General features: G+C 54.1%; 1 protein-coding gene and 3 non-coding genes across 10 annotated transcripts; all 4 read left to right on the top strand.

Moving 5' to 3' along the window:
• Positions 1 to 709: 709 nt before the first annotated feature.
• CTC1 (CST telomere replication complex component 1) lies at positions 710 to 21,540 on the top strand. Of its 7 annotated transcripts, XM_030294769.1 has the most exons (23): positions 710 to 794; positions 5,698 to 5,861; positions 10,406 to 10,643; positions 10,793 to 11,004; positions 11,335 to 11,479; positions 14,110 to 14,394; positions 14,495 to 14,623; positions 15,144 to 15,376; positions 15,483 to 15,660; positions 15,749 to 15,949; positions 16,455 to 16,581; positions 17,171 to 17,285; positions 17,436 to 17,763; positions 17,864 to 17,953; positions 18,198 to 18,391; positions 18,767 to 18,855; positions 18,948 to 19,122; positions 19,393 to 19,470; positions 19,902 to 20,046; positions 20,137 to 20,201; positions 20,461 to 20,626; positions 20,774 to 20,900; positions 21,057 to 21,540. In XM_030294769.1, exons 1-23 carry the CDS (start codon positions 762 to 764, stop codon positions 21,194 to 21,196), a joined length of 3,657 nt encoding a protein of 1,218 aa, XP_030150629.1. In that variant the 5' UTR covers positions 710 to 761; the 3' UTR covers positions 21,197 to 21,540. The 7 variants fall into 7 exon arrangements, with proteins under 7 accessions (XP_030150629.1, XP_030150630.1, XP_030150633.1 ...); XM_030294770.1 differs by lacking the exons at positions 20,774 to 20,900; positions 21,057 to 21,540 and having other exon boundaries at positions 20,137 to 20,214; positions 20,461 to 20,553; XM_030294773.1 differs by lacking the exons at positions 19,902 to 20,046; positions 20,774 to 20,900; positions 21,057 to 21,540 and having other exon boundaries at positions 20,137 to 20,214; positions 20,461 to 20,553.
• Positions 21,541 to 22,244: 704 nt separating this feature from the next.
• Positions 22,245 to 22,318, top strand: TRNAI-AAU. Its single transcript has one exon. It is a non-coding gene; the product is annotated as a tRNA-Ile (tRNA).
• A 406-nt stretch (positions 22,319 to 22,724) lies between these two features.
• Positions 22,725 to 22,806, top strand: TRNAS-AGA. Its single transcript has one exon. It is a non-coding gene; the product is annotated as a tRNA-Ser (tRNA).
• A 302-nt stretch (positions 22,807 to 23,108) lies between these two features.
• On the top strand, positions 23,109 to 23,182 carry TRNAT-AGU. Its single transcript has one exon. It is a non-coding gene; the product is annotated as a tRNA-Thr (tRNA).
• Positions 23,183 to 25,974: the final 2,792 nt, after the last annotated feature.

The raw sequence follows: 25,974 nt of genomic DNA, 5'->3' as shown, positions 1-25,974 counted from the left end.
GGTAGAAAGAGCAAAAGGCTTTCATTAGTTGAGCCACAAATATTTACCCAGTTCATATGCATATATATTTCAAAGAAAGACATGGTTTAAAGTTTTATGTAAGTAATCTCTACCCAGGGAGTGCCTGGATGGCTCTGTGGGTTAAGCATCTGACTCTTGGTTTCAGCTCAGGTCATGATCTCAGTTTGAATTTGAGCTCTGTGCTGACAGCTCGGAGCCTGCTTGGCACTCTCTCTCTCTCTCAATCTGTCTCAAAAATAAACTTAAAAAATAAAAGAGTCGTATGCTTTTCCGACTGAGCCAGCCAGACGCCCCCAGCTCTTATTAGCAACAATCACTGTTCTAGGCACCAGGATACACAGAAAAACAGAATAAGTAGGATAAAGCTTCTAGGTACAGCATAGCGGAGAAACAATTACAGCAGTGAGTCAAGGCCGTCACATAAGTATGAATGATGTGCTCAGGCTGCACTAAAGAGACAGCTCTCTCTGGTTGGTAAGATCAGGGAGATGGAAAGATGCTTAGGAGCGACCAACCAGGCGGGCTGCGCTAGACCCCGTTCCGGGGGAGGCCAGACAGGAAGCCACGGGCGAGCACGGCTTGGGGGGGGGCACCAGAGTCACCGCGGCTGCGCAGCGACACCCGGAGCCGGAGGCGGAGCCGCGGCCGCGCCCACCGATGACGTCACGGAGCGGCCTTCCCGAGAGCCCTCGCGCGACGGCCGTTAGCGGGCTCTCCCTGGGCGTAGCCTCGGGCGCATCATGGAGGCCGCCACGGCTCCGGCTCCCGACTCCGTGAGTGCCGTTCTCCGTCCTTCGTCCCTTTTTCCTCGTGCGCCCGGATTCTCCCCTTTCTCCTGCTCCCTCCACCATGTTTCTTTGCCTCCGTGCCTGCCCCGGCCGCGCCCGGGCGAGGGGGGCCTGGGAGGCTGTCCTTCCTCCCACCGTCGCTGGTTTCTGCGAATGTGTTTGTTTGTTCCCGGGGCGCCAGCTGGGAGCCTCGGACACGTCTCCGCCCACTCTGCAGGCTTCCAGCCCGTGGCGAAGCCGGGAGCGGACTCGTGGAGCCCGGTGGGGCTGAGGGTTCCGGGGGGGAGGCCCCTGACGCAGCTGCAGGGTGAAGGAATAACGACGATCGAGAAAAAACGTCTGAGACCCGAAGCGCACGTAGGGGTTAGCCAGGCAGAAAAAGCGCTGAAAGAGGTTTCAAGGCGGAGGCAAAGACATGTTCAGAAGCAAGAGATAGAAACAGGTATCTCTGAAAAACTCAAGTTCAGTTGGGTGGTGATGGAGGAGTGAGAGCTGACCGTCTTAGAAGTCTTGCTAAATAGCGACCCTAAACTGAGGATAATCGGGAGTTAGTGGAGGGTTTTAAGCAGAAGAGCGATTGGAGTTTTCCTTTCCTGAGATAGCGGTGCAGAGTACCAGTTAGAAGGCTGTGGTTGAAAAGCAGTGAGAGAGGATGGTGACCCCGACCAAGGCAGCAATGTTGAGGTTCCAGAAGTGAAGACAGTTTAAAAAAAAAAAAAAAAAGGAGATAGAGTCTATCTAAAGGACTTGGGTCTTGTGTAGGGAAAGGAAGGCATTAAAGGAGGACTTGGGGTTTCAGGGTAGAATTATTTGGTGAGGGTGCAACTTGCCAGTTAGTGAACGTTGGAAGAGGAGTGGTTTTTTTTTTTTTTTTTGAAAAGCACAGTGCTGGGATGTGTGGTGCCTGTACGTTGGCGAGGTGAAGAATCGGGTAGGCAGACGGATGTTATTAGAGCTTGAGATAGAGCTCAGCTAAATTCGCATCTATGGATGGCTACTAAAGACATCCAGTGGCTGAGGTCGTTGAGGGAAAAATGTATAGTGTTCTCAAACTTCAGCTTTTATCGGTACTGATCTGGGGAAGCGTATTTAAAATAGAGATTTCTGTGTCCCCCGCTCCTGCCAGGATTCTGATTCAGCATGTGAGATCCATGAATTCACATTTTTAATAAAACTTAGGTGATTCTGGGGCACCTGGTTAGTTCAGTTGGTTAGGCGTCCAACTTCGGCTCAGGTCATGATGTCGCGGTTCCATGAGTTCGAGCCCCGCGTCGGGCTCTGTGCTGATAGCTCAGAACATTAAAAAACAAAAAGAAACTTGGGTGATTCCGAGGCAGTGGCGACACTTTGAAAAACAGTAGTACATTCAATGCCAAGTAGTATATTCAGTGCCAAGTAGTGGACAGGCCCTCAGGAGCTAGAAAAGAAGACAGAAAATATGAGAGTCTGGGTGAGGCTCTCCTTACGTTGGTGAGGCAGTGCTGAATGATGGCATGGGCCAATTTAAAAAAAAATTTTTTTTCAATGTTTATTTTTGAGAGAAAGAGACACAGAGCATGAGTGGTGAGGGGCAGAGAGAGGGAGACACAGAATCCGAAGCAGGCTCCAGGCTCCGAGCTGTCAGCACAGAGCTCAACACGGGGCTGGAACCCACTGACCATGACCTGAGTGAAGTGGGGTGCTTAACTGAGCCATCCAGGTGCCCCTCCAATTTTTTTTAAAGACCTTATTTAGGGGCGCCTGGGTGGCTCTGTTGGTTAAGCGTCCGACTTCGGCTCAGGTCATGATCTCACGGTCCGTGGGTTCGAGCCCCGCGTCAGGCTCTGTGCTGACTGCTCAGAGCCTGGAGCCTGTTTCAGATTCTGTGTCTCCCTCTCTCTCTGACTCTCCCCCGTTCATGCTCTGTCTCTCTCTGTCTCAAAAATAAACAAACGTTAAAAAAAATAAAAAATAAAATAAAGACCTTATTTATTTTGAAATTTTTTAAATGCTTATTTATTCTTGAGAGAGATAGAGACAGCGTGAGTGGGGGAGGGACAGAGAAAGAGGGAGACACAGAATCCGAAGCAGGCTCCAGGCTCTGAGCTGTTAGCACAGAGCCTGATGTGAGGCTCGAGCTCACGAACCATGAGATCATGACTTGAGCTGAAGTTGGAAGCTTAACCGATGAAGCCACACAGGTGCCTCTTAAAGACTTTATTATTTTTTTTTTTTTTAATTTTTTTTTTTCAACGTTTATTTATTTTTGGGACAGAGAGAGACAGAGCATGAATGGGGGAGGGGCAGAGAGCGAGGGAGACGCAGAATCGGAAACAGGCTCCAGGCTCTGAGCCATCAGCCCAGAGCCCGACGCGGGGCTCGAACTCACGGACCGCGAGATCGCGACCTGGCTGAAGTCGGCCGCTTAACCGACTGCGCCACCCAGGCGCCCCTAAAGACTTTATTTTTAAGCAGTCTCTACACCCAACGTGGGGGCTCCAACTCACAATCAAGAGTCACCTGCTCTACTGACTGAGCCAGCCAGGTGCCTCAATTTTTTTTTTTTTTTTTTTTACATTTTATTAAAAAAAAATTTTTTTTAACGTTTATTTATTTTTGAGACAGAAAAAAACAGAGCATGAGCGGGGGAGGGGCAGAGAGAGAGGGAGACACAGAATCAGAAGCAGGCTCCAGGCTCTGAGCCATCAGCCCAGAGCCCGATGTGGGGCTCGAACCCACAGACCGCGAGATCGTGACCTGAGCTGAAGTCGGATGCTTAACCGACTGAGCCACCCAGATGCCCCTTACATTTTATTTATTTATTTATTTTTCAACGTTTATTTATTTTTGGGACAGAGAGAGACAGAGCATGAACGGGGGAGGGGCAGAGAGAGAGGGAGACACAGAATCGGAAACAGGTTCCAGGCTCTGAGCCATCAGCCCAGAGCCTGACGCGGGGCTCGAACTCACGGACCGCGAGATCGTGACCTGGCTGAAGTCGGAGGCTTAACCGACTGCGCCACCCAGGCGCCCCTACATTTTATTTTAAAGAGAGAGAATCCCAAGCATGCTCCGTACTGTCAGCGCGGAGCCTGACCCTGGACTCAGTCCCACAACCCTGGGATCATGACTTGAGCCAAAATGAAGAGTCAGACGCTCAACCAGCTGAGTCACCCAGGCGCCCCTAGGTGCCCCAATTTTGATATCCATGGCCATGAGTGACAGTGTTTAGCGAAGGTGGAGTGAAGGTGAGGTTTAGTGGTAGGGCTGTTTGCAAGAACACTGAAGTCACTAGAACGTGAAGACTGGTTTCTCAGGCTGCTAAAGATTGACTGAATGTGGAGGATTGACCAGAAGGTTAATAGAAGAGCGCTGGAGGAACAGGGATTGAGCTGTGATGGTTTAGAATTATCACTGGGGATTGGAATAAAGGTCCTGCCCCTCAGTACTGTTGAACTCTGTCAGAATTTTAAAACGAAGGAAACCAGCATTGGAAGTAGGCCAAACTGGTCCCCTTTTCTAGAGCTATCTATAGACAGACAACCGTGTGTCCAGAATGTGTGGTAGGTATATAAAGTGGTTCATGTGCTCTTTAGGAAGCCTACATCTGAGCTGAAAAGACAGAGCAGAAAACAAATCCAGTGGGATTATATCTTAACGTTGATTTAGCTTATGGGAACTCACGTGTATATACTTGACTAAAAAAAATAAATGATTAAAAATTAGGAGTGCTTGATGGCTCAGTTGGTTTAGCATCCGACTTTGGCTCAGGTCATGATCTCACAGCTTGTGAGTTCGAGCCCCACATCGGGCTCTGTGCTGACAGCTCAAAGACTGGAGCCTCCTTCTGATTCTGTCTCCCTCGCTCTCTGCCCCTCCCCTGCTCATGCTCTGTCTCTGTCTCTCTCCCTGAAAAATAAATATTAAAAAAATTTTTTTAATTATATTGTGTCCTGGGGCGCCTGGGTGGCTCAGTCGGTTGAGCGTCCGACTTCGGCTCAGGTCATGATCTCGCGGTCCGTGAGTTCAAGCCCCGCGTCGCACTCTGTGCTGACAGCTCAGAGCCTGGAGCCTGTTTCGGATTCTGTGTCTCCCTCTCTCTCTGACCCTCCCCCGTTCGTGCTCTGTCTCTCTCTGTCTCAAAAATAAATAAATGTTAAAAAAAAATTAAAAAAAAATATATTGTGTCCTTTTTATATACTGCTTATAATGCAGTATGTTTAAATATACTTGTTACCGTAGGATACCGTGTCATTTTTTTTTTTTTTAAATGTTTACCCTTGAGAGAGAGACACAGAGACAGAGTGGGGAGGGGCAGAGAGAGAGGGAGACAGAATCTGAAGCAGGCTCCAGGCTCCAAGCTGTCAGCACAGAGCCCGACTCAGAGCTTGAACTCCCGAATCTCGAGATCATGACCTGAGCCGAGGTAGGACGCTTAACTGACTGAGCCACCCAGGCGCCCCGCCCCCCCCCCTTGTCATATTCTTTATGAGCAACAGAAAGGATTTTTTTCAAGGGTGATTTTGAGTATTTCTCAAGTTGCTGGCTTTAGAACCAGACCCCACGTAAGATGGGATACCACTATGTTGTACCTTGTGATCATGGATCTTAGACGTATGTCCAAGATGTTGGGGGAGACCCACGGGGGTGTCACAGAGCAGTGTAAGGCCACCTGCATAGCTCCAGCGGGGCAATTGGTTATCACATGGCACCTACAGGAGAAGGAGGTCAGACCTGAGGTGTGACTGAATTACGTCACGCCTAAGGTTTCTTCTAATGGCTCAACTCGGCGGCTTGTTTTCTTTATTTACGTGCCCTCTTAATTTCTCTTTTTATTACTTTATTCCCCAAATTTCATTGGTGGGCAGGTCGGTTAGGAAGATGTTTTAACTAGATTCACTTTCCTCAGGAGCAGGCCTGGCTTGAGGCTGCCCGGACCTTCATCCAAGAGACCCTGTGTCCAGCTGGCACGGAGCCCGATGTCCAGTTGACTCAGTTGGTAATTGACTGTGTGAAGACCATCTGGTTGTCCCAGGGAAAGAACCAGGGTTTTCCCCTGCCCCTCAGCTACAGGTAAGGAGAGGCGGGCTCTCTAAGAGAGGAAGTTAACTTTGGGACTGAAACGGAATGACCTGTAGTTAAGGGGAAAATGACAAGCCTGAGGGGAAGCTGTGCTACCAGGAGGAAAAGGTCTATCGAGCCCCTTCTGCTGGGTTCCTCCAGCCTCCATTACGCTGCTTTCCTTACCTGTGGTTCTCCTTAATTGACTGATGTCAAGGGACATCAGTCTTGTTAGGGACAAGGAGAAGAGGGAGGAAGACGGAAAGACAGAAAATTTGGAAAAAGGACCCCCAAGGTGGAGAGGTTGATATTCTTTTGTGTATTAGGAAACTAAGGTATGGAGCATTAAGACGTCAGCAAGTGCAGATTAGTTGTGTTTGAAACTGGAGTTTCAAGTCTTCTGAAGGTATTTAGTTTTTGTTTTTTTACAACGCTTGTGTTTCTTAAACTGTTCAAGACAGTGTTAATAAGTTACCACAAGAAAAGGGTTCCATGGCTAAATGAGTTTAAGAGACACTGAACATGTGATAACCTTCTCTGGGAAAGTCACAAGGCTCATTAACGTATTAAAGGCTCTGAAAGGCCTGTGAAAAGAAATTCAATTACTTCCTCACGGAAGGAACCACTATCTCAAATATGGGGTGTGTTAATTCCTGTGTTTTTATTTCTATATAAATGTATACGCATTCTACATACACGTACGTCTATATGTTTTCTCAGGTCTATTTTAGAGAGAGCGTGTGCGTGCACACTCGTGTGCAGGGTAGGGGCAGAGAGGGAGAGGGGGACAGAGGATCTGAAGCTGGCTCCATGCTGCCAGCACAGAGCCCACTGTGGGGCTTGAACCTACGAACCGTGAGATCATGACCTGAGCTGAAGTCAGACGCTCAATCTACCGAGCCATCCAGTATGTTTTTATTGCACGTGTGTCTGTCCCTAAGCAGTATACTGTAGAGTTTTGCATACTTTTTGCTTTTATATAAATGGCACCGTACCTTATATATCCTCTGCAATTTGCTTTTTGTGCCTCGTGCTCGTGAGACTCACTCCTAATGATGGCTCTAGCTCCTCTCTTTTACTGCTGCATGGTATTCTGTTATGATGTGAATATACGTATCACTGTTTGTCCTCTAAAAAGTAAAAAAAGGTGCAGATCTGTTTAGCTTTGTTTAATTAGGCATCTCCCAAACTTACTCGAGCGTAGGATACTTTTTCCCTGGGCTGACCCTGCTTATGGCCGTTTGACGTCACTCGGCCCTGTGCTCTGTCTCCGCAAAGGCGAGGGATCTTTGGTGAGAAGACAGCCTAACGGTACTCTGTTATCCGAAACGTCATTTTCAGAATTCTGACTTGTTTTCTCAGCCGTGGATTTGTTATAAGCCGATGGTAACTACGCATGCTGGTCCGCCAGAATGTAAATCAACGCACTGCTTCCTTCGTTGAGAAGGTGCTGCGTGTGGAAGTCCTCCGATGAAGCAGTGCGCTTGCTGCGTCATACAGTCAGTACTCCTGCTCACCTTTTGAAAACCTTCACGTTTGCCGTGTTGGCTCCAGTTCTTTGTTATTTTTATTTTTTCAAGTTTATTTATTCTGAGAGAGCGTGAGAGAGAATGAGCAGGAGAGGGGCAGAGAGAGACGCAGAGAGAGAATCTCAAGCAGGCTCCACGCTGTCGTTGCAGAGCGTGATCTGGGGCTCGAACCACGAACCCCGAGATCATGATCTGAGCCACCCAGGCGCCCCTCAGTTCTTCTTTACGAGAAGTGAAGCGTGACAGATTCGGTGGAGTCTCCTAAGCGCTCTACCCTGATCCGGTTCCCTGCCCTTCTCCAGCAGCACCCACTGTCCTGAAGGGGAGTGCAGGCTCCGCGGGTGTGCACACAGTGGCCTCACTAGCCGTTTGCACGTTGCTTTCCCGTGGGTGGAGTTGTACCAGCGGATACACGTAGCGGTATACGTCTACATCCGGAACCTTTTCCAAATCTGGGGTTTGTTTAAAAAAATGGGTTTGTTTTTTTTTTTTTTTAATTTTTTTTTTTTAACATTTATTTATTTTTGAGACAGAGAGAGACAGAGCATGAACGGGGGGAGGGCCAGAGAGAGAGGGAGACACAGAATCTGAAGCAGGCTCCAGGCTCTGAGCTGTCAGCACAGAGCCTGATGCGGGGCTCGAACTCACGGACCGTGAGATCGTGACCTGAGCGAAGTCGGACGCTCAACCGACTGACCACCCAGGTGCCCCCAAAAAATGGGTTTTTTTGCCTCTTTGATGGGTATGAAATGATGTCTTATTTGAATCCCAAAGTAATTTCTCAGGACACGCTTGCCTGGGGGCACTTTTCTTCCTGTGTAACTCTTCTCATCCTAATCCATGGGCCTCTGGTTTCCCATCTTTTCCTACAGTTCTCGTCCACGTCCGTAACTATTAAGGTTAAATACGTTGTTTATGTAAACACGGGATGAAGTCTCAGGACAAAACTGTCCTGCTAACATGGGAAGGGCCCGGGGACAGAGAACTACTTACTGATTAGTCCTAGTAGAGGAGGTTGTGCAGCCTCTGGCAGTGGCGTAGAGTCTCCCGCAGGTGAGCCGAGTATGCGCCTCGTGGCCTCTGCGATCAGTCTAAGACGAAAGAGATCCGAATCTCTCCAGATTCTGGCGTTGCTAGAACAATGGAGAAGCGGGAAGTCAGGAATTGTTAGGAAAGTTGGAAGCTTTTTGAAGTTTCTTGTTGTTTTCAAGATAAACGGAAAATCGATGGCAGTTTACGTAGAAGTGAGTCTGTAAAGAACGGTGGGTGGGGATCAAACAGGAATTGTTTGACAGGTTCAAAGATTTTAATCATCTTTTTCCTTTCTCCTTGGTCATGTGCCTGCAGTGTGCCAGGCAGTATGTTAGGCAGTGAAAGTTGGAGAGCAGTGACAGATGCAAGGATTTGAAGTTCTCACCTTCAGTTTCCTGACCTAGACCCTGAAGAGTCTGGGGAGAGTGACCCCTGTCCTTACTGTTTTCTGTTCTGAAGGTGTCTCCACTTGCTTTGTCCCGGGCCGTTAGAGCAGTAGAGAAACAGGAAAAGAACATGGGCTTTTGAGCGAGGCACCCTTGGCTTTGCCACCTACGCCCCTGGGTTCCTGACTTCTCAAAGTTTCCTCGCTGGTAGTGTTTACAGTGATTTGGGGTGAAGCTTCAGTGAATCACTGAGCGGGAACGGGCCCAGCATCGTGTGTATGTAACAGGGACTCGACACATACTAGTTACCATCTGTGCCTTTTATGTTGTGCACATCCGTGTGGGAGAGAAGGAAGCAGGTGTGGAAGGGGAGTGGGCCGTCTAGGACAGCGTTCCCCGCTGTTGGTACCCACACGGGGGTCATGTTCGTGCTACAGAGGAGGGTGAGTTACGACGTTCTGTATCTTTATCCTTTCTCTTCTTTCTGCTCAGAAGATGGTGAGCATGCCAGTGTGTGCAGTCACAGGATTACAGGTGTGAATCTGTCCCGACCGTGATAAGTTCGCCTGTTACCACGTTATCCACGCCCCGCCTCGTCATGGATAGTGGTGGGCGGTGTTGCAGCACTTGCCTTGGGAACGGCTGATCCTAAGCATCTTCTGAGATCGGGGAGCTCTTGAAAGCGACTCCCGTCTCAGCCTCTGCTTCCCCGCCAGTCGAGAGTTCTGTGATCTCCCAGACCAGGAAGGAAGCCTGGCCGGGGCCACTGAGGTCGAGCCATCAGGCACAGGCCATGGTGGCTGCACTGGAGTTCTCTGTGGAGCTAAGAAACCAGACACCATCAGGGGAGCTGAGTGTGGCCATTGTTATCCCCACACTCCTGCCCTCGGGCTGTTCTTTTACTCCTTTGTGTTCCTGGGTCCCCTGTAGCTCCGTCTTGTTCAAAATGTCACTCAGCACCGACTTTCTTCCTGCCTGCCTTACTACCTAGTCTTTGGGCCTAGACCCCATCCTCATGTCCTTAGGCTTTTAGCCCTAAGGCTTTTTTGTTGTTTGTTTTTAATGTTTATTTTTGAGACAGAGAAAGACAGAGCCTGAGCAGGGGTGGGGCGAGAGAGAGAGAGAGAGGGAGACACAGAATCTGAAGCAGGCTCCAGGCTCTGTCTGAGCTGTCTGCACAGAGCCCGACATGGGGCTCAAACTCATGAACTGTGAGATCAGGACCTGAACTGAAATCAGATGCTTAATGGACTGAGCCGCCCAAGTGCCCCTTGGTTGTTTTTAACTTTAGAGAGAGAGTGAGTGAGCTGAGGAGAGGAGTAGAGGGAGGGAGAGAGAATCCTAAGCAGACTCCATGCTCAACACGGAGCCTGACTCAGGGCTCGATCCCACAACCCCAGGATCACGACCTGAGCCGAAATCAAAAATCCGATGCTCAACCGACTGAGCGTCCCCGCCCTTGGGGCTTTTGCCCTTGAGTCAAACTCCTCTCTTCGTCCATGTTTTCTGTTGACTTTTCTTTGGGAACTTGGGGGATTTGTTGGGGTTAAGGATAATTTTCTAGGCTTGGATATGGCTTTGCAGGACCTCTGCTCCCTTCCCTCTGCAGCTTTGTCTCAGTACAGGACCTCAAGACCCACCAAAACCTCCCATGCTGCAGCCACCTGTCCTGGAGCAGTAATGCATACCAGGCTTGGGCCCAAGAGGCTGGACCAAGTGGGACTCCCCTACCCCGGGAGCGGCTGTTACTCTTAGGGACACTAACAGACCTGTCAGGGGACTTGGAACAAGAGTGCAGGAAAGGAGACCTCTATGTGAAAGATAACACTGGTGTCCTGGGCTGTGAGGTGAGTAGGAAGGTGAAGGTCGGATGCTCAGATCCTAACAAGAATGGTATCTAGGGAGCGAGGAAATTAAGTCTCTGAGGGAAGAAAGGTGGAGAAGGGTGGATGGGACGCTAGGGTCCTGGCTAACCCTTGCTCTTGGTTTTTTCTAGCTCATAGATCTGGACCTTTCTTGGTTGGGCCATCTCTTTCTGTTCCCCAGTTGGAGCTACCTCCCTCCTCCCAGGTGGAGTTCTTCAGGGGAAGGACACTTGGAGCTCTTGAGTGCTCCAGTGCCAGTGCTCCCCCTGACCAGCAGTCCGAGCTCCCTCAGCCCTCTCTCTGTTCTCTATCCAGAGACTGCTTCCCGCCTGCTCAGGCACAGGTAGTCCTTCCCTGTCGGGGGGAGGACAGAGCGCCACGCAGCTGGGAGGAGGGGGTGGGCTGGTGGGAGGAGGGGAGAAAGGTTCTGGGAGCAGGACGGCTGGAGTGTTCCAGATGAGGGGGGCGATGGGGCCTCTCTGGGTATCGGGAGTGGGTGTCTTCACGTGAAGTTTGCCTCATCTAAGGTCAGGAAGAGTTTGAAGGGAGTCTTGGGAATGATCGCTTTGGCAGTTTTAAATCACCACTAGGTTATTTATGGCGGAAGGGAAGGCATCTACAGGGAAAAAGAAATGGAAAGGACTTCTCCCTCTCCTCTTTCTTCCTTCTTTAGAGGCAAGCTCAGAGGCGTGCAGCCCAACCTGGCCGGGAAGCTGGTTCGCGTGAGCGCTCTGGTGAGGAGTCAGAAGAAAGCTCACTTTGTCCTGTCTCTTGGTGGATCCTCGCCAGCTGGCAGCCTCGTGTCCGTCGTCGTGCAGGTGAGGACTGGGGTCCGTTCGGGCTGTGGAGTCGCAGAGGGGCCGTCAGGGCTCTTTGCAGGAGAGAGAGCAGTAGGAGAGGAAGGCAACTCGGGGAGCAGTTTTCTAGGACGGCGTTGTTGAAGGAGGAGTCTAGGGAACATCATTCCGACGCACAGGAAGCAGGGGGCAGACTTCTCTGCTGTGTAGTTCGTCTGAGTGGATGACTTGTGTACCGTGGGTGACTCTTTCAGACCTGCCAGAATCGCTTGTTTTTCCCCTGCATTAGAAAAGGATACGTTTTAGCACCGTTAAGACATCAAATATGTGCGTTTTTTTTTTTTTTTCTTTTTTTTAAGAGTGAGAGACCGAGCACGAGTGGGGAAGAGGGGCAGGGGAGAGGGAGAAAAGAGTCTTAAGCAGGTTCCATACTCAGCACAGAGCCCAGCCTGGGGCTTGATCCCACGATCCTGGGATCACGACCTGAGCTGAAATCAAGAGCCAGACACTCGACCGACCGAGCCATCCAGGCGCTCCAAGTATGTGTGCTTCCTGAAATTTTTTTGCAGTGTGCACTTTTTTGAAAACTTGGTACTTACTGTCTTACGACTTACATGATTATCTGAATAGTGTTTCAAAAGCATTTGAAACGATTAAAGGCTAAAAAGACTCTCTTCTGTGCATGTCAGGAAAGGCAGTTCTGAAACGTGGTAGCGCGGTCAGAATTCTCGTGTCCGTATGTGTCATGAGCTTAAGTGGCAGTTATTAGCGTGTTCAAGGAACCTGCAACGACTAAAACTAAAACCGCTTAGAGGCCGCCTAAATTTCTGGTCTGGTCTTTCCTCCTGGGTTATGGAGGAGCCTCTGTATTTTCTTTACGTTAGACTGTTTCCCGTCCCCTAGAGACCACGGGAAATGCTGTTCAGGGCAGAGTTGGCCTGAACAGGGGAGGAGTGATCTTGCTATATTTATAGGCTGAGGAGGAGACATATTGGAGACGTACTGTCGCCCTAGATGACCCCAGGGAATCTCTTCTGTGATGGAGGAGCTGAGATCATCTCTTGAAAATGAAGGACTGGACTCTGAAAAGAGAAGAAAAGGTTCAGGGTCCCTGCTGTTGCTAGGTATCTGGGGACACGAGGCTGCTAAACAGCGGCCCCGCCGGAGAGTGTTTGGCACTGGGGTAACGGGGGCCCGACTTCCTCAAGTGGGGCTTTTGCCTTAGAAGAGGAGTTGAGGAAACAGAGCAGTGCCGGTGTGCTGCTGGTAGGCTCGGGGCGAAGGGAGGCCGACAGGGCAGGGCTCGGGGTCCGCGTTCAGATCCTGGCACTCACACAGAGGAAAGAAGTGCTCGGCGTCTTGAGTGAAGGCGGAGGGGCTGCGCATTGGCTGTCCTGGTGAGAGTGGAAGGAAGTCTGTGGAGCAGAGGGCAGTGGGGGAGGAGCAGAGGCACCCGTCTGTGCAGTCAAACCGCTCTTAACTACTTGTCCTGCACAAGCCGTAAGCTTAGGTGAGGTCTTAGCAATACCTCGCGACGAGGCGTCAATACCTCGCGTCCACGGTCTGGTCGGTGGCCTCTGGTCGGTGGTCTCACCCAGTTGCACAGTACAGATGGAGGTCTGTGAGGTGGAGCACAGGAGACCGGGGGGTTCAGGTGTCCCGAGTAGGCAGAGGGTTTCAAAGCTCCTGCGAATGGCTGTGTGTTCTCTCGGCCCTAGAAGGTTGTTGCATTTGAGAACCGTCTGTCTTCCCCTGGTGCGTGAGTTTCAACAACCACACTGCTCCAGTCCATAGGATACCCTGCTCTCCGAGGCTTATTTTCTTTTTGTACTTTTGATGTCTCTCATTTTCCTATAAAATGAAGTTTTCAGCTTGTCATTTCTGGGTTTTTTCTCTCCTCTGGGCTCTCCCATCTTGTGTCCTGAGACTCCCAGGAGCGATCCTTCTCCATCTTGGACCATGTTCTCACTGCCTTGCTTGTCCTGAGTTTCGGACATCTTTATGTTGCCCCCTGCGCGAATCCCCCTTCTCTCTCCTCTCCGCTTTGACAAAGCAGAGACATCCTTCAGGACCCTGGGCAGGGGCCAGCTTCTTTCACTGAGTCTTCCTGATCATTCCAACCCATGGTCACCTCTCTCTTTCCCCAGAACCTTGCGGAATGTGTGTGGTTTTTGACACTTGATCGCATATGGCCCCGTATCATTACTTGAGTTTGTGTCTGCGTTCCCCAGTGGTTTAAAGTATGCGGGGAAAGAGGGTCCAATCTATTGTATTTCCCTTAACGTCTTTTCCAACACTGAATACGTATGTGCTCCGTACGTGTGGGTTAAGTAAATGAGAGTCATCTGTACGTTTACAAGGTGGGATGGGGAAATGCAAAAGCTGTAATTTTGGGATGGGATGTTTCCCTGTTTGGGTGGGATGGTTTGTATCTTCAGGGAGGGATTGGGAAACATGTGGCATCTTCTGTGAGAGGGAAGAGATCCAGAAGGTTAAGAGTTAACTGGCAGACAGGGCCGCTGAAGACGCAGAACAGAATTCACGAGGAGCAGGTCTTGGAAGTCAAGTCATGATGGAAAGAGACTCTGGCAGAGGGGCAGTGTCGTGGGAAGCGTCTCATGTACCGTGTTGCCTGCCCCTGCACGAGCCAGATCCCTGCCCAGCTGGTGTGGCACCGAGCCCTCTGGCCTGGTAGGTCCTATGTGCTGACAGCCTTGCGAGTGGTCAGGATCCGCGGCCACTGTTACCGCGTTTGGACGACCAGTCCCTCCTCCCATCTGCTGCCCCTGCGACCGGAGTGTGTGCGGGAGCTGGAGCTGGAGCTGGATGGACCCCTCTTGGAGGCTGACCCCCCGCCACTCCCCGCGCCCAGCAGCTCCCAGGACGGGGACAGGGAAGCAGCTCTTGTCCGGAACTCTACGCTCTTGTCGTACACGGTGAGCGCGAAGGAGAGATCCGAGAGTTCGGGGGGCAGGAAAGGCGGGTCTCCAAGGAGGGAGGAAATCGCGACCGACGGGACCTTTGGCGTGTTGGCAGGGAAAGGTCACTGGCGTGCTGAGTCAGCCGGCCGGCCTCTACGAGATGGACGGGCAGCTGGCGCTCTGCCTCGCCTACCAGCAGTTCCACAGCCTCAGGAAGGTGGTGCGGCCGGGAGTCTCCCTGGAGGTAGGTGAGGGGTCGGCTCAGAGGTCCTCTCGGCAACTCCCCCTGCCTTTATGGACTGGGCTTTTTGTTTTGTTTTGTTTTTTGCACTAGCAGCAGGGTATAGGAACGTCTACAGCAAAAACATAGAAAGAGACTGTGTGTTGGAGGGTGGGGTTGGCAGACTTGTGCCAAGAACAGTTTGGGCTCAGGTCAGGAAGGGCCTTCGAATAGAGGAGGTGATGCTGGGACCGAACGACATGCGTGGGGCCAGGACGGTCTCAGGCAGCTGCTGAGTGGTGGCCCAGCACCCGCCAGGGGCCTCCCGGCCGCCGAAAAGCAGAGTAGAGCTCGTGGGAGGTGAGGGCTCTCCGCAGGGGAGGGTTTGTGACGGGGCGAGGCGCAGGGGGGCCGGAAGGAGGTGCCGGTGTGGGAGAAGTCACGTTTCCCCCGGAGGCCGGGCTGGGGGACCGCGGTGACTCTGCCGGGCTCGTTCGGTTGAGGGCTTCCCCTCTGCTTCTTCACGTGTCCTGCTTTCCTCCAGCTCCAGGACGTTCACCTGCTGCAGTCCGTGGGCGGGGGGACGAGACGGCCAGTGCTGGCCCCCTGCCTCCACGGCGCCATCCTGCTCCGGGGCTTCTCTTGCCAGAAGCCTGAGACTCAGTCGTTCCACCAGGCCCAGGGGGCCTCCCTGTATGAGCAGCTGGTGTGGGAACGTCAGCTGGGACTCCCCCTGTACCTGTGGGCCACCAAGGCACTGGAGGAGCTGGCCTGCAAGTGAGGACAGGGGTCTGGGCGGGGGCCCGGGGGGCAGGACGCCTCCTGGGAGTGGAAGAGGTGCCTCTGCCTTTGGGGGTCACGACCGCCTCTCCTCCTGGCCAAGGCTGTGTCCCCACGTGCTGAGACACCACCAGCTCCTGCAGCACTCCTGTCCTGGGAACCCCAGCCCGGGGCTGCAGCTTCTGGCCCCCGTCCTGGACGTTCTAGCTCCGCCGGGCAGCAGCCGTCGCAATGCCCACAAGGAGATCCTCGAAGATCCACATCACTGTCCCCTACAGAAGGTACGAGCGTGTGCGGGGAAGGCGAGGTGGGTGGCAGGGCCAGCGTACCGCGGGGCGCGCGGTGTGACTGCTCTGCTCTCCCCGACAGTACACGCGGCTGCAGACCCCTTGCTCTTTCCCTACTCTGGCCACCCTGAAAGACCAAGGCCGGTGCAGGGCCTGGGCCGCCTTTGACGCTAAGACCCTCCTGCCCCTCCCGGAGGCCTCTCATCTGACCAGCGGCCAGCTCAACCAGCGTCTGTCGTGGTCCTGGCTCTCTCTGCTGCCCTCCACCTTCCACCCGCCCCAGGTAGGTGGGGCGCCAGCAGGGCTCAGGGACCCCTGTTTTTGCCGCCCTCCCTGCCGCTGTCGTCGCCCTTTCTCGTCATTGTGGCCGCACTAGCCTCCTACTTACACCGCCCGTCTCTTGTCAACCCGATCCGTTCGTTCTCCCTGCGGCAGACGGGAGAGTGGGCTAAAACCTCCCTGGGCTCACAAAGCTCTCTTGCTCTCAATCCTTTTTTGTTTCTGCCAGTGCTCGTGACATAAACCCACCCTCCTTCCTGTGTCCTGTGAGGCCCCGTACGGTCTCCTACTTCCAACCTTGATTCGTATGCTTTCTGCCCCGCTCCTGAACGTGTGAACGTGCGTGTGTGTTTTTTTATATCTGTCTTCCCCACCCGATACGAGTTCTTTGAGGTCAGAAACTGCGTCTTTTCTGTTCACTTTGTAGCTAACATTTGGCGGCGTCTGGAGCATAGTAGATGCTGAGTGTTTGCTAAATACTTGATACCTTGTCTTTCGTCCCCCTGCAGATTTTAATTGGGCTGCTGGCGGCTTCATCTCACAAAGGCTGCCTGCAGCTTCGGGACAGAAGCGGTTCCCTCCCCTGCGTAATCCTGGCCAAGCACTCTCAGCCCATCAGCGACTCCCGGCTCATAGGTTTGGAGTTCAGAAGTGGCGAGAAGATGGTGGACGGGGAGGGTCTCAGAACAGCAGGGTTGGGGAGGGGGCATCTCCTGGGATTTTCTCGAGATGCGAAGTGGCATATGTTGAACCACAAGTTCGGGGACAAGTCCGGGACACCAGTACTGGCAGAGGACCGGAGTCAGGGTTTTTCTAGCGAGGACTCCAATTCCCAGTGTTCATCTCTCCTACCGTAGCTCCTGATGTGCACGGCAGATGACGCTTCTTAGTTTGGGAGAGTGATGGTCTTCTTTGGATTTGCTGAGATTTGTAGACCGGGAAAGTTCCTGTAAAGGGAAGTTTTTTAGACCAAGGGACAGGCCCTGTAGGGATTTGTGAGAAAGTGGAATTGAGGCCGAGGAGGCCGGGGGCAGGCCTGGACACGTGGCCAGGACAGTTTCTCCCTTGGGGATGGCATCTCAGGAGGGGGGCAGGCCTGGGCCCTCACGTCGTGTTAGGGGAGCAACTCGGGCCTGGACTGGGCGGTGAGGCCTGCCGGGTAGTCTCCTCCACTTCCCAGCCCATCACTCTCTCCCCTCGCCAAAAGAGAAAACTTTCTCTCTAGGCTGCTTGGTGCGGACAGAGAAGTTCCAGTTGATCATAGAGAGGAACGTCAGGAGCACCTTCCCTTCTTGTAAGGAGCTGAGCATGGCGGGCTTCATCCAGAAGCAGCAGGCCAGGTCGGCCCTTCCGGGCGGCGGCGATCCCCTGAGCCTCCAAGGGGAAGGGAAGGGAAGGGAAGGGCCTGGTGCGGGTGGCGGGCGTCTGGGGCCCACGACACCCAGCGCCTGCACCTCTGAGAAACCTCTCCTCCTTGTCTCTCCCAACAGGGTCTACATCCAGTTCTTCCTGGCTGACGCCCTGATCCTGCCTGTGCCGAGACCCTTGCTTCTCTCAGCCGCCTCCCTCGCACCTTCTCAGACAGAGCCCGCCCTGCCAGAGGGCCCTCCCACAGAACAGAGCCGACTGTTCTTGCTGTCCCACAAGGAGGCACTGATGAAGAGGAACTTCGGTGTCCTCCCAGGAGCTAGTCCAGAGGTGCCCAAGCCCATTCTCAGCTTCTACGTATCAGGGCGCTGGCTTGGGGGCACCCAGAGGAAGGAGGGGACTGCATGGGGCCCACCTGAGCCCGAGGGAGATGAGAGCAAGGATCAGAAGGTAACCTGGACTGTGGGGATCTGGGGCCTGGCATCCCGTGCCCCTAGCTCCTGCCGGAGGCCCCAGCACCTCCCTCCCTCCCTCCCTCCCTCCCCCCCAGGTTCTCTTAGTCTTCCGTGGCTCCTCCATCCGCTGGTTCGAGTTCTTGCACCCGGGTCGAGTGTACCGACTGGTGGCTCCTGGCCCTCCCGTGAGTGTCCCGCCTCGTCCTTCATTCACCCTTCCCCGGACGGCTTTTTCGCCTTGGGGTCTGGAGAGCAAGCGGCAGTGCCCGGCTAGTGTCGAGGTCTCCCGGAGGAAAGGCGGAAAGCCTGTCTGAATCTGGACGGCTTCTCTCACCAGGCTCCAGAAGGAAAGCAAAATCGCCCCAGTATTTTGTGAGCCTCCCTCTGGAGCAGGACGCACTCACCAAGTTGTCTTCCTGTCCCCGGCAGACGCCACTGTTGTTCGCGGAGGGCGGGCCGTCCTGCGTCCCGCAGCGTCCTCTGGAGCTGGCCGGCTGCACGTCCTGCCTCACTGTGCGGGACGAGTGGACCGTGGAACTTGAGAGCAGCCGGGACCTCCCCGCCGCGCCTGACGCCAACAAGGCCCTGCCCGAGACCTCGCTGGCCGACCTGCTCAGTGGCGAGTAAATGTCCGCCGGCCTCGCCGGCCGCTCTGGCCGCTCGCTCTCCTCTCCCCGCGGCTGGGTTGGGTGGACAGCGTTCTCCGCCGTAGCGTGCGTCTCTTGGGCGTGCTTTAGCTCCTAGAGGAATGGCGTCCTCGGGAGGTGGAAGTGGTGATTCAGGCCTGGCTTCCCCCCTGGCAAGTTCTTGTTCTGAGAAGATCGTGAGCAGACTTTCTCACAACTGAGGAAAAGCTGTAGCAGTAAAAGGAAATGTTAAAAAAAATGAAGAAATTGACAAGGAAGAGCCTTTTTAGTGTAAGCAGTGGCTTGTTCTCAAATCTCTTCCCGTTCTCTGCTTTCTTACTCTGTCGTTCCTGTATTTCTGTGACCCGACAGCCACACCAATTCCCTGGTGTCCTTCTCAGCTGAGGTTTTGTCACGCACACTGTGTGAACCGTTTCCGGCCCCTTTCTGGACAAAGCCTGGTAACGATGCCTCCTTTGGGGGGTGAGAAATAGGTTAGCGGGGACTTTGTGGTCCTCGCAGATGCCACCGACCCTCCCCTCTCCTTCCGTAGGCACCGCTCGGACCTCGAGGGGGTGCGTGAAGCTGACCGTAGCTGTGCGGGTTGCCGACTGTCAGTTCCCCCCTCACCTGGACATCTACATCAAAGACCCACACTTGCCTCCCCCGCTGGGACTCCTTCCAGGAGCCCGAGTCTACTTTGGCCAGCTGGAGAAAAAGATTTCCAGGTGCGGATCTGTGGGGCTGGCTCTGCCTCCCCTCCCCGCTGACGCGGTTCTCCCGCCGTCCCTTTGACGTGCTGTCCGTGCTGTCCGCGTGCCGTGCGTGCCCTCTCCCCTCGAGGGACGCTCCGGGCCGGTCCTTGCCTCCTTCCTCCCTCTGCTTTGGCGGGGCCGGGGCCAGAGCGCATCCCTCAGGGGTCTGAGCCTGTGACCCCGGTGTCTGTTCTGGTCTCGCTTGGCTTCTTTCCCTCATCGCTCTTCCTCCTCCGCTTGCAGATCCCATAATGTTTACTGTTGCTTCCGGCCATCCACTTACCTGCAGGTCCTGAGCTTCCCCCCGGAGACCAGCATCAGGTCGGTGCCCCAGGCCCCGATCCCCAGACCTCGTGGCCTTGCATCCGCTTCCTCCATGTGGTCCTGGCTCTGGGAGTTTTGCCCTAACTAGTCTCCAGTGCTAGTGGGGCATGTTGAGTCAGAAGGGTTTCCTCTGCCCTGAATAAAAATGCTGAGAATTACTGTTTTACCCAGAAAGATTCAGTGTTCTAAGCCCTTCCAGGCTTTTCAGCCTAAAATGTAGCTGTCTTCCTTGGCTGACACCTTGGGTCAAGCCTGTGCAATGATCAGTGGTCAGAGGTCAGGATGCAAAATGGGTCATGAGGCTTCCCGGAGACTACAGAAGCCACCGCTGTCCCCGTCTCTGTGCCTGCTCGGTCCTTCCAGACCCAGACCTCGCTCGCTTTCACCCCTGTGGGCTGTTCTTGACCTCTCTCTCTCCCTGTCTTCAGTGCTCCCCTGCCCCGCATCTTCCTGGCTGAACTACTGCAGGGGAGCCGGGCCCCGTTCCAGGCCACCGCCTCTTGCCATATCGTTTCTGTCTTCAGCCTTCAGCTCCTGTGGGTTTGTGCTCACTGTACCAGCCTCTGCCCCCAGGTACGGGCGGGGCCAGGCGAGCCGGGCACAGGGTGGCAGGGAGTTGTGATGGGCCCAGGTGGGTTTGTCCAACCTCTGTCCTCACTGCAGGGAAGGTGTGCTCGTCAGGGCTCGACCTGCCCCACACAGACGTCCATAATCCAGGCCAGCGTCAGGTGAGCGCACAAGGTGGGCACCCATCGCTCCATTGATTTCTTTTCTACGCGGCTTCGTCTGTCTGCTCTCCTGTTGTTAGCACAGTTCCTGGCTTGTGGGAATTGCTTCATAAGTATTTGGGGATGGATGAACTAAAGAAAAATGAGTTAAGACGGGGCCGGGGTGGGGGGGGCGGGCAGAGAGGTGTGTCGGGTCCCCCCAGGGCACCGGGGTTTGCCGTGGGAGTTCTTGCTTCTCCCCGGCCCCTCCTTCCCCCAGGCTCCTGGTAGAGGACGGCACTGCCGAGGCTTTGGTCACCTGTAAGAATCATCACGTGGCAACGGCTCTAGGGCTCTGTCCCAGTGAGTGGACGTCCCTCCTGGAGTGTGTCCGTGGGCCGGGGAAGGTGGCCTTGCAATTTACAGGTCCTGGAGCCCAGGTGGAGGTGAGACGTGGCTGGGAGGTGGGGGGCTGGATACCCAGATTCCCACGGGTTTGGTAGAAAGTTCAAGAATTTGAAAAAAAAAAATTTTTCTGGGGAAAAAAAAAGTTAAAAATTGAATTCTGCTTAATCCTGAGTCTGCCTTTCTAGTCTTCAGCCAAGATTGATGAGCCTTTGGTCCTCTTCCTCCGGACGCTTTGTACCAGCTTTTCTGTCCTCCGTCCTGTTGTGCTTTCCTTTGAGCTTGAGAGGAAATCCTCCATGGTCACCGTGTTGGGTAAGGGAGGAGGGGTGTGTAGACAGGTGGGTCCCAGGAGGAAGGGGGAAGAGCGAGCGATTGCTGGGGGCATTTCCAGAACTGGGGAGGAAGACAGCGGACGGGGATGACAGACCACGCGCAGAGGACATACACTTTCCTCTCTTCCCGTTGCAGAACCTCCTCGGCTACAGCGGTTCCAGTGTGGGGAGCTGACTCTCCTGACTCGTGTGAATCCCAGGATCCAGCTGTCCTGCCTTTCCATCCAGGAGCCCAAGCACCCCAGCTCCCTGGGAGCCTTTTCCTTGTCCTGCTAACGGGGACTTCAAGGGTGGCCTGAAAGTCCTTCCCGCGGTGTTGGAGGCCCTGAGGCCCCTGCCCATCTCCTCCCCTCGTTGTCCCCTTACCTGTTCTGTGATCGCACTGGGACCCCAGGTCCCTGAATTCACAAACTGCTGTCCTCCTACAGTTTTCTGTTCTGGTGCCAGTCTGCCTTGAAATTGTTGAAATGGGCAAATCCTGGCACTCTTGATACTTCTTTTCTGGTAGGGGTCAAGGCATTGGCCCTGACAGGTGGCCCTGAGCACCTGGGTTCTGCCTTGGTGGGGGGTATTTGTGATAGGCCCCTTGGCCTGCAATAAAGCTCTGGTGATGTATCTCACTCTTGCTTTTCTCAGGGTCCCAGGCCTCCTGACCTCCAGGCAGCCAGCCCATCATTTCAGTTCTTGTTTGTTGCTAGTGGCAAAATCGGTTTAGAGAAGAGCTTCTGGTCCAACAAAGATAACCAAAAGTCATGCCTTAAAGGGAAGAAATTGGGGAGTGGAGGGCAGGGTAGACGAGGTGGCTATGATGGTCTCAGCCAGCAAGGTTGGGCCCAGGGAGAAGCCAAGTGCACCAGCCTAGAGGGCTGGGGAGAACACGATGGGTACGGGGGGGAAGGGGGGTGCCAAGCACTAGCAGGACACATGAGGAAGCTGGGGTGCCTGTGTTGGGGACCCCCCCGCTGCCCCGCTATCAGGGCTAAGGGTTTCTTATAGGCCAGGCAGATCATTGGTCAAAACCCTGAGACCGGCAGGAATTCTGAAGTCCGAACCCATCGATTCAGGAGTTGGCAGGAGCAGTAAATTTGAGGGTGATGATGCATCTGGCTGGTGGTCTGGTTCTTTCTTGGGAGCTGCTCCCTACTTGGAGAGCTACAGCCATGTCGCCTCTTAGAGGCGTTCAGAGGCGTCCTTAACTGGCCGTTAGGGGTCGCTTCCAGTTCGCATCTAGGAAACCGGTGGTGACGTCGTGGGTCTTCTGGTGGCATTGCCTATACTTGAGTGATGCATATGTAGAGACTTGAGGCACCCTTTTGGCGCAGCTGGCCGGTTAGCTCAGTTGGTTAGAGCGTGGTGCTAATAACGCCAAGGTCGCGGGTTCGATCCCCGTACGGGCCACAGCGGTCTTTTTATTATCTTTTTTTTTTTTTTTTTTTCTTACCCCCCCTTACCCATCCCTCCTCCCCTCCGCACACCTGCTGTTTACAACCCACAAGTTTCTGCGCGGAACCGATGACTTTTGATCGCAGACGACATGGCACCCACCGCCTCTCAAATCGCTAGCACACTGCCAGGCTTGGAAGGGAGGTGCCCGGGCGGAGGGAGCCTTCCCCGGGAGGCGGTGGGGGACAGGGTCAGGTCCCGGCGGAGGAGCCCAGGGAGGCGGGGCGGGGCGCGGCGGCTCCAAGTTCCCTGCTGGTGCTGTATCCGCGCTCTCGGCTCCCGAACCCCAAAGTTGCTCGGGGCCGTGTCTGCAGGGTTTGTGAACTGAGAAAGGCTAGCACGAGGACTTCCCTCAGACGGTGTAGTCGTGGCCGAGTGGTTAAGGCGATGGACTAGAAATCCATTGGGGTCTCCCCGCGCAGGTTCGAATCCTGCCGACTACGCATGCTTTTGCTTCTCCGACGTTCTGGCCGCGTCCCTCTGTGTCCAAGGTCAGGGACCGATCCCGCAGAATCTGGATGTCAGGGATCCTACACTCCCGGGGATACCCCGAGCCAGCACTTCTGCCTAGGGTTCATACGTCTGTTTTATTCCTTTCGACCCTGTGGGCATCCCGCGGCGAGAGGGCGATGCCGAATCCCGCCGCTCTGCGGAAACTAGTTTTAGAAAAGTCTGAAGGTGCCGCGGCCGCGCTCCGAGCGCTCTATTCCTGTAGTGCAGCTTCGGAAGGAAGCCGGGTGTGTTTGGCGCCGTGGCTTAGTTGGTTAAAGCGCCTGTCTAGTAAACAGGAGATCCTGGGTTCGAATCCCAGCGGTGCCTTTATTTCAGCCCTAGCGGGGGTTTTTAACGTTTTGTCGGTAAATCCATATTCTTTAATGGGTGTATGGGGTGCTTTTTACACCAGGGGAGCAAGGGCTCCAGTTCCGCCCTCGGAGCACCCAGATTCCCCGCTGAAACGACTTGCCACTCCCGGGACACCACCGCTCCAAAAGCTCGCCCCTCCGACCCGGCCTACGTCTTCCTTTGAGCAGCTGCTGTGGCACCGGCTGTGCGGGTGGGCTAGCCTCGAACCCCGCGAGAGGAGCCCCCACCCCCGCCCCCGCCCAGTCTCTACCCCAGGACGCCCCGGGGCGCCTGAGCCGCCTTGTTTGGTGTGGTTCTTCGTTGTATTTTGGGGGGCTGGGGCCTCAAAATTACATATGTACATATGTATTTTTAATACTTTTTTTCATTAGAAAGAATTTGGGGACGGTGCATATTGTATATGCTGCTCTTTCACGCACAGTTACCTTCATTGGTCTTATTATACTAGCGGAAAGTCAGGGTTAGGAGTTAGCAGAGAAACCGTGCCATCCGCTTTCCTCCAAGAGGGTGCTGACGGGCTGGCACCACGAATGCGGGCAGGGTGAGAGCCGAAGAGCGGTCTTTGCGGGGGGGGGGGGGGTGGTTCCACAAGGTCAAGCGCGGAAGCCCTGGGGGCGCACTTCTGGAACCCTGAAGCCGATCTCGAAAGGCTGTGGATGGAGGAGGCAGGAAGTAAGCGGTTGGCAGGGCCTAAACCTTCCTGGAAGACAGGCAGAAAGATCTCGATACGTTGATACAAGCCTTTGGCTCCCGAACCATTCTAAAATGTCTGAGCAGAAGTATGGTCTAGAAGGAATTGCTCTCTGGAGATGACAGGTCTCGATGCCGCACCACCCAAAGTTCGTGCTAAAACGTGGACCGCATTATGTGCGTCAAGGCACACCCCGTTTTCTCCAAGGGCTCGTGAGAAGGAAGAGGAAATCACAACCCAATGCGCTCAGGGCAGGGACAGGATGCTGTGACAACACGGAGAGAAGGAGCATCTCATGGGGACTAAGAGTAGAGAGTGATCAGGGGAGGCTTTCTGGAGGAGGTGAGCTAAGTCTTGAAGACCAGTGGAAATTTGCCACACGTTCTCTTAAACGACGAGTACTGTATATCAGCCAGTGTTCCAGGTGCTGGAAATACAGCAGGGAACAATAAACACAACGAAGGTGTTTTAAATATTAAATTAGACAATACACTAGATAGATGCTACGTAAAAGAATAACACAGGGATCAGAGTGTGCGTGTGTGTGGGGGGGGGAGGGCGGAGACGGTTGGTGATAGAAATGTCAAAGGCTTGCACCAGGGCAGTTGTAGAAGACATGGAAAGGAGGGGTTAAATGCAAGGCATGTTTATGGTCGGTAAATGGTCGGATGTAGTAAATGGCCGGATGTAGAGTCTGAAAAGAGGCAGATATTCAGGATAGAGCCGCAGATCTTTAGCACTTTAGCGAAGTGCTGGGGGCAGAGGTGCAAACAACTCCAATTCACCAAGAATATTTTTTCGCTCTTTCCCACCCAGTCTTTTTCAAGCAACTGTGACTACCCGAAGCCGCAGCTTAGAACTCCATTTCTCCGGGCAAAGCTTTGGCTCCTGTTAAAATCTAAAACACAGCAAATTCAACAGTAATCAGTTTACACCTCAGTTCTTGGATCCTAAGAGTGGGGTCCATGGGTGGGGCTTCAGGGAGTGGGTGAACTCTCTGATGCTGTATGCGTTTTTCTAGGGAAAAGGACCATGTTCTTTGAGGAATGTAGGGCTCGGCCTCTGCGTAGATTAGGTGCCTGAGACCAGGTGAGAGAGTGGTAACTAGAGACCTGGGGGAAAGCTGGCGCCCAAGGGGAGGAGAGAGAAATGACGAAAGGGTAAAGGGGAGGCAGATGTCAGAAGACCAGCCCCGAGCGCTTCATCCACTTGAAAAGGCCTGGGACGCTGACGGGACAGGATGGGCTGCTCTCTGCTCCCCTTCCCCGTCGCCTGGCCAGGGACACTGGGAAAAGAAAAAAGCCAAGCAGTGAACTGAGGTCTCCTCACTAAAGTGCCTGTGGGCGGGGCAGGAGGAAGGGCCCCACAAATCACAGGACTGGGCGATGGAGCAAAATGGTTCAGCCCAGAGATGCTCCCAGATCCCCGCTGGAAGAGCAGGGAAGGCAGAGCAGGTGGCGGGCAGCGGACTCCACCAGCTCCTGCGGGGACTCCAGGCAGCCCCCAGGTGACAGCGTGGTGAGTGTAGTTAGAGCTTAGAGACCCTGAGAGGGGATAGCAGCCGGGGAGACCCTGCGAGGCCCCAAGGCCGGGTGTGCTGGCCTTAGACCACACTCCTGCCGGCGTTTGCCTCCGAGCACCTTTCTGGGGGTCTTAGACGGCAGGTAGAAGGGTCACCTTCCCGGCCATCCTAGGAGGTAAGCGGACAGCGGAGGGTGGACGGGAGGGTAGGGGGAGCCTGACTGTGCAGGCGGGAAATCCTGGAGGCAGTGCTGGTGGGGCTGTTGGACGGCAGGGACGGCCCTGGTCGTCAGACCTGGCACCTCGTCCCCAATCACGCAGGTTGGAAAGCCTGTCCCCTACCCCGCCCCGCCAGCCACTCATCTCAATGACTCCTCCTCCGTGGGTCTTCTTGGCCCCGGGAATTATTCCCTTGCCTGGGCACCTGCCCTGCTGGTCGCTTCAGGAGGATGGACAGGTGCAGGACAGATAGAGGAGCAGATGTCCACCTAGGAATCTCAGGGCTCATTCATTGTCCCCAACCAAGCATCTCCAC

This window comes from Lynx canadensis, chromosome E1 (assembly GCF_007474595.2).
Source record: "Lynx canadensis isolate LIC74 chromosome E1, mLynCan4.pri.v2, whole genome shotgun sequence".
Lineage (NCBI taxonomy): Eukaryota > Metazoa > Chordata > Mammalia > Carnivora > Felidae > Lynx > Lynx canadensis.
This window is presented reverse-complemented; position numbering and strand designations above follow the sequence as displayed.